We start from the raw sequence: 10199 nt of genomic DNA on the forward strand, positions 1-10199 counted from the left end.
CTGTCATATTTTTTTTGGATGAAATCATCAATCAAACAGTGATGAGGACACCTTCAAATCATCAAATATTTCTCAATAAATAAATAGATTACTATTACTATCATTTTTTTCTTAATGAAAGAAAAGAAGAAAAGAAGCATGTACAAGTATGTTGATAGGGATGGCCTGGAAGACACAGACTACAGGTGGTCGAGTGTGTAAACCCACCCTATGCACCCCACACTACACGTTTGACGTTGCAGTGTCAGTGTGAATTCCCCCTAATGCAGTATTGACCAATCTCCCTCTTATAGGGGGGCATGTGTGTGGGAGTGTGCATGCGATTGTGTGAGGCGCCTTCTAATGTGTGATTGGTCTGCGCTAATAAATGCAGCTGGTTGCATGCCTTTTCACGGGCTCCACGCACAAGGATGGGGACAATAGTAGAGGCCAATTTTTATGAAATTTTAATTACAGCAGAGTATTTTTACACCGAAGAAAAGCAAAAACATAGCATCGTGACGAATGTTTTCTCCTCTGGTTTTCTATTATATTCTCTAAATCAATGTTGTTTTTGTTTGAATAGAAATGTTCTTTGCATTTTGTAATATTTTGTAAATAAATATTTAATCTACATTCTTGTCAATGTAGTACTATCAGTTTTCTTTGCATTGTCTAATAATTTTGTAATGAATAAATCCATTCTTACCACTGTTTTATATCTCTATAATAAACAGGACAATCTCTCTCTCTCTCTCTCTCTCTGCACATTCTGTCTTTAATGTACTCTTTGTAATAAAGCTAGGATTGGGTTTGCTTTGCATGGAATAATCATCTAGAATTCACTTATCGTCATTCAAAAGAGAACATTATTGAGGGGAATTGTCATTTAAGATAAACAAAATGTTATGCAGCCTACAAGTATCATTTAAACATAGAATCGCGGACTCGGAGTTAAGATAAGACTCCCGAAAGTACATTGGCATTGCATTCTATGTTGGATGCTACCACTCTTGTATGTAAATAATATCATTCACACATTTTTAAAATATTTTCATTTATAGTCTCTTACCGTTTTGGTATGGTTAATTGGTTGTCAGGTTAAACTGATATATGTTTTGGGTCATCTGTTGGGTTATTGCATAGTAAAAATAAAGTTGAAATTGAAAAGAAAATGTATTGAAATTGGAATATTAATGACTTCAATTATATTTTGCAATATTCATGTACCATTACATGTACACAGCATTTGTACATGATCGCACAATCATTTCAATAGACGTTAAGTGTCAGAATCTTTTGCCAGTTTTGGCTGATATCAATTGAAATATCTTCATGTATCACAGTCACTGATAAGATTAAATTATCATAAAGTATACAAGAGTGATCAAATTGCTTTTATGTTCATGTACATGTATAATGGAGAATACATAAGATTTTGGTGCTGCCCTCAATGATTACACTAACATGTATGCACAATTGGATTACCCGGTATCCATGTGAATATAATGAGACGAACAACATCCATTTAGTTTGCCCTTGTACACAGTGCCGGCAAATATAAATAAATGTCTTTAATACCACCGGACATTGGTTGCTTGCTGCTTGTCACTGCAAATAAATCAGTTATTTTTCAATGGATTGATTTCATGTTTCAAATGAAGGTACATATAAATCATGGAAAAACCAAGATGCATTCAGCATTGCTGCCCTCAGTGTTCTAAACTATGTACAGTACACTGTAACTCTGTAAGCCCTTAAATTACATTTTTGAGATTTGGAATTCCCCTTAGATCTGTACACTGTAATATATTGGTAAATATTAGGGTGTAAAAGAATACAAATTTGATATTTCAATTTCCACTATAACATGAACCCATGACTGGAGTACAAATCAAAACTCAGGATACACCTGTACCTGCGCGATATTTAATCGATAAACAGTCAAACCTGCTTTAGTGACCACCTGTCTTCAAAGACCACCTGTCTACAAGGACCACATTTTTTGTTTCCCTTGGGCGGTCGCTGTAGACAGGTTTGACTGTATATCACATTTTAAATGTTGTTGTTAATTTATCCATCATCAATAAATGACCTGATGAATAACAAATATTTCATTCAAGAAATTGTTTATAATCTTACAATTCACAAAATAAGTGTGAACTGGTGTACAAAGAGAAAATTTTATGAAGCATATAAAAGTCAACAATAAAACAATAACATTATCAGAAGGAAACTAAATTTAAACAGAATATCTTAAGTGAAGACTTAAATTCATCAGCTGGAGGAGCATTCCACAACTCAATAGGAAGCCTACGGTATTCCGAAGCATAGAGGAATCATCTCAATGTCTTGTGTGAATGAAAGTAATTGGTTTGCAATCATCCAAAACAAAGTGAAAAGCAATCGCATGTACATTTTTTTTTTTTTAATGTTTTTGTTTTACTACATGTACATTGCATCGGAGGGAAGAATAGTTCTACACAAAACATGAGTCATGCTTTGGACAACTTAACCCCTTAACTATACTCCATTCTCTCATTCCTATAGACGCAATACAGAGACCACCCACTTCTGGTATGAAATGGGTTAATGTAAATAACAGAATACTTCTACATGTATTTCCTGAGTTTCAATGGACAGGAAGCTTGTTTGCCACTTAAAGGTTTGATAAGGTTTGTCACAATACGACCAATACAGACATGGGTAAATATAATTTGCACACTCTTTATTCTTTTAGGACATTCTGCAGTAATCTTTGTGTGCATCACGGCAGGCTGATCATGTATTGACCATGCGCATGGTGAATAACCGAGTCCATAACCATCTGGCCCCGAGCAGCTAAGATGTTCCCGAACATTACTGCAGAATGTCTTTAACATACAACAAAATCATCTAGCAATCAGTGTGTGTTGGCCTGTTGGGTCGTTTTTTTAATGAAAAAAGTGATTTTTCTATCCAGGAATGATGCAGACCCATCTCGTTCAACTTCAACATGAATAAAATGAAAGGGGTCTCTGTTCCTGGAAATATATATTAAAATATTATGTGTCAAAAACATTTTTTCAATATTATATATAGTTCTCATTTAACCCAAAATTCTTTTATTCCTTAGTGTTTTTGTTTTTTTCACGTTGCAAAAGATTCAGCAATTTAGTCAATGCCCATGATAAAATGTTGATAACATCAGTTTTTCAGTTCAATTCAAAAGTTCCCATTCACCTAATTTTACACAAAATAATAATTGCTCATTGTTATCAATTATCAGAAAATGATCTAGCAAAATGAAAATGGCAAATTAGACAATGAGCGACAGTCAGCCTTGTTCTTAACTACTTGACTGAGCTCAATCAACAAGCAAATAAAACAAATGAAATTATGCCAAATAATGGGGGGGGGGGGGGGCTGAGAAAAGCAAGCACCTTTGAACAAAACCAAGTCATTAGAAGTGAGATTCATCATGGCATATATTATTTCCAATAAAGCTAAACTTTTATAACTAAGTGACATGCTAGAGAATCAATTTTATTACCGTAGCTCATTTCGGCAAAACAAAGTCTTTGAACTATGAATTTCCTGAATTATTCATAGAAAAGTTGGAAAAACTTCAAACTCATGATCTATGACTAACAAAAATTGACAGATTTTTATAGTAATGAAAAGACAAGCGTGCAAAAAGTAGATCTATCAGACAATAAGTGACTGTCACACAGTCTAGAATGCTGTTTTCAAGTCATCAGCTACTGAGATTAACTTGTCAAACTCAATGACAATGCAGCGATAACAAAATAAAAATAAATCTGTTGTCTGTTGAACACACTTCTTTCTCCCCTCTGAAATGAGACCGCCTTTTCACAATTCAAATGTCAATTTAAAATGATTCTATTCCCAACATCTCAGCTTGTTTCATCATGTCAACTAATTAACTTAATTTGTATTATCTACTGAACTGTACACCTGCTATTCATTTCTACTCATACACTGAATACCAGCTGTAAGCTTATTCCTCGCAATTATCATGATTATGTTGAAAATGAGTTTAGTACAGTTTCTAGCATGCAAACAAATGTTATCCTGGTTATGCACTGAAGTAGTTAAAATTTAACTTTACTTTTTGTTTTCTTCTCTTTTTATTGAATTGACTAGGTCTAGCTCTAGTCTGGATTTCTACGCTTATTATGCTTACAAAAGTGCCAGAAATGTCAATTTTCGATAGACATTGTTTCAAGCTTAGTTCGATGGCATTTAATGTCAGACGACAAATGATAGTACAGTCAGATTGGTATAGTAACGAGAGAGTGGCTTTTAATACTGATGGGGCCATCTGGCGCCCTCTTTTGATTGAAGCTTTACATGTGTTCTTCTAAAATCTCAGAAACAATATTGACACATCCTCCCCTCTTTGAGCTTTGTGCCGGAGAATGTCTCAATTTTGGAGGTCAATATCAACCTGGTACCAAAACAGATAAAAGATTAAAGAATATCAAAAGATTGGTTTATGAGATCTTTTACAATCATATAACTGCACAAAATAATATTTCAAAGCAAAAAATATCAGAGTCCTTTTGAGTTCTTGTGAGTCTTCATAGTGTCAGAAGATTTGGGATTGTGTTTAGAGTCCAGTTTCTTCAAATTTAAAAAAAAGTTCAAATGTCCAAACAGAGTTAGATGAAGTGATGTCATTCACGTATCTCGCGAATGTTCTCTTTTTAAGTGTTCAAAATGTTACGAAATCTTTCATCTTATGCGGTTCTCGACGTTGTCTGTTTGAACGTCTCAGCGAGCTTGTGTTGTTCTCGTCGAGCGTCTCAGATGTACCATCACCGCGAAACTTCACAGGACTTGTAGTGGTAGATTGACGCTGCTCTGTAGTCCTCACCTTGGGTTGGTTGTTGTCCTGGCATTCCCAGTTAAACATGTTGGGAATAGGATCAAGTGTATCTGACGTGGATAAGGTCGCTCTGAGATGTTCTCTGTTTCTACGAAGTGTTTGACCATCACAGCGAACTTCATATGATCGATCGTCTATTTTCTTCAGGATCACCGCTTTCTTCCATTTCTTTCTATGGTTGAATGGTTTCACACGTACAGTTGCTCCAAGTGGAAGATCCTTGAGCTTCCTTGTATTTCTGTTGAAATACTTCTCCTGTCGTCTCTGGTTTGAATTGAGTTTCTCGACATCAGGTCCTGAGTCACGATCAGGCATCAACAACTGAGTTGTGGTGGGTAGGAGTGTACGTGTTCGTCTACCCATGAACCTTTGCGCAGGACTGGTCTGGGTACCTTGAGTTGGTGTATTACGAACGTTGAGTAAGGCTAGATCAACGTTATCTCCAGTGTCCTTGCATTTGGTAAGCAGTCTTTTGGCAGTCTTAACAGCAGACTCTGCCTTGCCATTTGCCTTGCTGTTGTGAGGTGAGATGGTGTTATGCTTGATTCCCATCTCTTTGGCAAACTCAGCAAAGTCCCTTGAAGAGAAAGGAGGTCCATTGTCTGAGACAATGATCTCTGGCACTCCATAGCGTCCGATGTGACGTTTCAGTCGCTTGATAACTGCGGGGGCAGTCGTCCTCTGTAGCTTTTCTATCTCAAAGAAATTGGAGTAGTAACAGACCATAATGAGATAGTTCTCGTTATCATGATGGAAGAGATCGATTCCAATTCTTGACCATGGCCTGTCAGAGATAGGATGAGACATCAAAGGTTGGGCAGGTTGAGAGACTGAGTTTTCTTGACAGGTCTCGCATGTCTGGATCCACTCCTTTATCTCCTTGTTCATACCTGGCCAATAGACATATTCACTGGCTCTTCTCAAAGTTCCTTCGACTCCATTGTGGCCAATGTGTAACTCCTCCTTGATCTGTCGCCTCATCTGCTTAGGGATTACCAGCCGTTCTCCCTTGAAAATCAGATCATCAGTCACCGAAAGTTCATCTCTGAAACTGAAGTATGGAGTCAGTGACAAAGGAAGCTTTGTCTTGTTGTCTGGCCACCCATCAAGTATGGTGTCTTTGAGCTGGGAGAGAGTTGGATCTTGGGTAGTCTGTCTCTTTATCTCAGCTATCTTGTCATCAGGGAGAGACAAGAGTTTGACAGCATTCACCACCTCTAGATCATGCTGTCCGCTCTCATACGGAAGAGAAGCACGGCTTAGTGCATCAGCCAAGATGTTGTCCTTCCCTTTAAGGTATTTCACTTCAACATCATACGCCATGGCGCGTAGTAACATTCCTTGTAGGCGTTTGGGAGCTTTGTCCAGGGCCTTCTTCACAATGCACTCCAGTGGTTTGTGGTCACTATATACTGTTGTCTTACGACCAAAAGTGAACTGATTCCACTTTTCCAGTGCAAAGACTATTGCTAGCATCTCCTTCTCAATGACAGAGTATCTGGTCTCAGGATCACTCAGCATCCTACTGGCATATGCTATTGGTTGACCATCCTGTAGCATCACAGCACCTAACCCTGTAGCACTGGCATCAGTTTGGATTTGAAGTGGCTTGCTTTGGTTGTAGAACGCCAACACAGGAGCTTGTATCAGCATCTCTTTCAGCAACCTAAAGGCTTTGTCATGGTTGGAGTCCCAAGTCCACGCAGAGTTGTTGTGGGTTAAGTCATTGAGAGGCTTCATGACATCAGATAGTTTGGGCAGATACCTGGCCAAATAATTGACCATGCCACGTAAGCGATGGATGTCATCCTTGCAGGTTGGAGAACTCATGTTCAGGATTGCATCGATCTTGGATGGATCAGCTTTCAGTCCAGAGTTGGATACTATGTGGCCTAGGAACGAGATTTCCTTCAGTCGAAATTGGCATTTCTCCTTGTTCAACACTATGCCAACAGTTTGACATCTCTGTAGAAGACTCTGTAGTCGGGTATCATGCTCAGCATCACTGTTACCCCAGATTATGATGTCATCTGCCACACATCGTACCCCTTGAAGACCATCCAGTGCTAGATGAAGTCTCTTTTGGAAGATTTCGCTGCTAACCTTCAAGCCAAATGGTAGACGTTTCCATTTATACCTTCCCCATGGTGTTGCAAAGGTAGTTAGCAGACTTGAGTCGTCGTCAAGAACACAGTGCAAATATCCATCTTTGAGATCACAGATGGAGAAGACCGTTGCATTGGACAGTTGAGGCAGGATATCATCGAGAACAGGCAGAGGATAATGTTCTCTTTTCAGCACGAGATTGAGTGGTCTAGGGTCTAAGCACACACGCACTTTACCAGATTTCTTCTGTACAACAGCCATCTGGCTTACCCAGTCAGTTGGAGAACTTACTTCCTCAATCAGGTCTCTTGTCTGCAGTGCATCAAGTTCATCCTTCACAATACTTCTCAAGGATTCTGGTATCACTCTAGCAGGACGAACACTAGGGGTAGCATCATCCATAACAGTCAGATGAACATCGTTCCCCGGCAGAGTACCAGTCACAGAGGATGAGAAGACCACAGGATACTCTTTGTGAAGATTCTCAGGAGCTAGGTTGCAGACATTCTCAGGAAATATGTTGTGGACTATTTCCATAGATTCGTAGTGAACAGTGATAAGCTGCATCTTCTCAGAAGCTGTTTTGCTTAGCAGTGGAGTCAGATCCTCCTTAACTATGACATAGTCAATCCTGTACTTTTTTCCAGTAGCTGGATTCCTTGTCACGACTTTGCACTTTCCCACAGCACGTAGTAGCGGAGAGTGGTTCCACATCCGGAGATGGATGCATTCATTTCTCACTACATCTTCTTCAGACAGAAACTTCTGTGGGAGAACACTCACTGTTGCTCCAGAGTCCAACTGGAACTGTACTCTTCGACCATTTAGTAGCATGTTGCAAAAAATTGGTCCATCTTCAGGACTTACTGTATTTATCTGTACAACACTGATACTTTCAGTGGAGGAGTACTCATCATCTTCGAGTTGGTGAACACTCTTGGAAGTACACACTGCAGATCCCTTGAAGTGATTGGGCTTATGGCACACATTGCACTTTTGACCCCATGCAGGGCAGCATTCCTTTTTCATTTCGTGTGATTTATTACAGAACTTGCACTTTTTGAGCTCTTTCGGCTTCTGCTTTACAAACTTCTGCCTTCCACTTCCAGTTTTAGCATGTTTAGGGAAAGGTTTTCGATTCACCCTGTTGATTTCCTCACTTTTCAACGCCTTCATGTGAGTAGACGTCGCTTCAACTGCTTTACAAACATCAATGGCAGTAGAGAGGTCAAGATCAGATTTGGAGATGAGTAGTTCTCGCATACGATCATCACGTACTCCCAGTAGAACACGATCAACGAGCAATTTGTCATTCATGCAGTCACAGAATCCACACGTCTTACTCATTGTACGCAGAGCTGTCACATACTGTTCAATAGATTCACCATCTTCCTGACTGCGTTGATTGAACTTGAATCTTTCAAAGAATTCTCTGCTCTCACCAAGGAAATGTTTATCAAACTTATCCAGTATCACAGAGCATTTCACACTTTCAGCGGCATTAGCAAACTTCATGCCGTTGTAGACACGCAGACAATCTTGTCCCACACTGTGCAGTAGTAGTGCAGTTTGGTACCGATCTGGTTGTTTGGAGAGGTTTGTGAGAATAGTGTAGTTGTCCCATTGCTGTCTCCAGATTTTCCACCCTTCAACTAGACCTACATTTCCCGCAGCCGCATGGAAATGACCAGGGGGTTGGACAGAAGGCTTTATGAAATGGGCCCCTTGCAAATCACCCTCAGTACCCTCAGGAGACACAGTGTCAGGCATGTTGTACACCACAGCAAACAATTCAGACAGAGATCTTGAATTTCAATGCTTTGCATGCAAGTAACACTACACAAACTTACATGAGTGGGGCTGACTATACGTTGAGTTGACTCTCAAAGTAAACAGGTGAATTCCAGTTCATAACACGGTATGCAGACGCATAATAGAGTTATAGGTGTATTACAAACACTTTCCTACATGGATTTACAAACTTTCACCGCTGTCATCATGTTTCAAGCTTAGTTCGATGGCATTTAATGTCAGACGACAAATGATAGTACAGTCAGATTGGTATAGTAACGAGAGAGTGGCTTTTAATACTGATGGGGCCATCTGGCGCCCTCTTTTGATTGAAGCTTTACATGTGTTCTTCTAAAATCTCAGAAACAATATTGACACAGACATATTTCATGAGATGTCTAGTTAGTAAGCTCTTCATGAAACGGTTTAGGAAGATCAGAGACATCTCTTTAGTTGGTGGAGAAAGCTATGACTGTCTTGTCGTGCATAGACCTACAATAATTAAAACACCAATTCAAAATATTCTTATCAAAATTTAAATTGGAGGAAAAAAATGTAGAAAATACACTAGAATCTAAAGGTCTGGGCCTAGACCTAGTCTATACATGTATGACTTGTGACAGAATGGTGAAAAGAATGTACATTATGATTTGTAATTTAGTCTATTTTTTTTTCCAACAGAAGTTAGACACAATTACAACACGCGCGCACACACACACACAACAGTCCACACAAATGCACAAGTCACAAAACAAACCTCAAAAGCTACGATACATTACACAGATTAAAATTTATGGGACTAGCTTGCACAAGAAAATACTTTCGACATATTTTGTATGATTTGTGAGCATATGGAGAGTTTGTCGAAAGAAGAACAAGAAAATATTTAACAGGGTATTGTATACTTTTTAAAATTTCGACATAGTTTCAGGTAAACGGTACTTAAGTTCTAAATACTGACACAATAATAACAAAACAAAATTCTTACCTATTTCCGCAAAATTTCACAACAGACGCATACCCAGCCGTTTGAATGATCTAGCAAAATTGTTCCGCTTTTATGCGCAGCGCAGGGATTGGGATATTATCCCCGTCAACCAAAATCTTATCAGCAAACGCCGGAGCAAACGCAACAACAAACGAGAATTTTGAAGAGAAATAAAGCAATGGGCGCCCATTTAAGGCCCGACGGAACGTTTTTCAAAATGAGAGAGAGAGAGAGAGGGAAGGGGGGGGAGGGGGGGGGGGGTAAAGTATTTACGATCAAGTAGAGCGTAGCTTGGGGAAAGGAAAAGGGGGCACATAGCCAAAGGAAAATGACACTTATTAGGGAAAAAAAAAAAAGAGCACATGTCAAAGTACAAAGTGGAATTACCAGAGGTGAAAATGGGGCAATCCTTGCATTTAATAAGGGGCACTCACCAGAGATGAA

General features: G+C 39.1%; 2 protein-coding genes across 2 annotated transcripts in view; both read right to left on the reverse strand.

Annotated features, from left to right (window-relative positions):
- Positions 1-9837, reverse strand: part of LOC115929661 (TBC1 domain family member 16-like) — a 29115-nt gene extending 19278 nt beyond the window's left edge. The window contains exon 1 of the mRNA XM_030999386.1: positions 9756-9837. The gene's annotated coding sequence lies outside the window, so the exon portion shown is untranslated. The remainder of the gene's footprint in view (positions 1-9755) is intronic.
- LOC100892736 (uncharacterized protein K02A2.6-like) lies at positions 4697-8746 on the reverse strand. The gene has a single exon (XM_031000091.1). It carries the CDS (start codon positions 8744-8746, stop codon positions 4697-4699), a length of 4050 nt encoding a protein of 1349 aa, XP_030855951.1.
- Positions 9838-10199: the final 362 nt, after the last annotated feature.

The sequence above is a fragment of the Strongylocentrotus purpuratus genome, unplaced genomic scaffold, assembly GCF_000002235.5.
Source record: "Strongylocentrotus purpuratus isolate Spur 01 unplaced genomic scaffold, Spur_5.0 spur5_contig_861, whole genome shotgun sequence".
Classification (NCBI taxonomy): domain Eukaryota; kingdom Metazoa; phylum Echinodermata; class Echinoidea; order Camarodonta; family Strongylocentrotidae; genus Strongylocentrotus; species Strongylocentrotus purpuratus.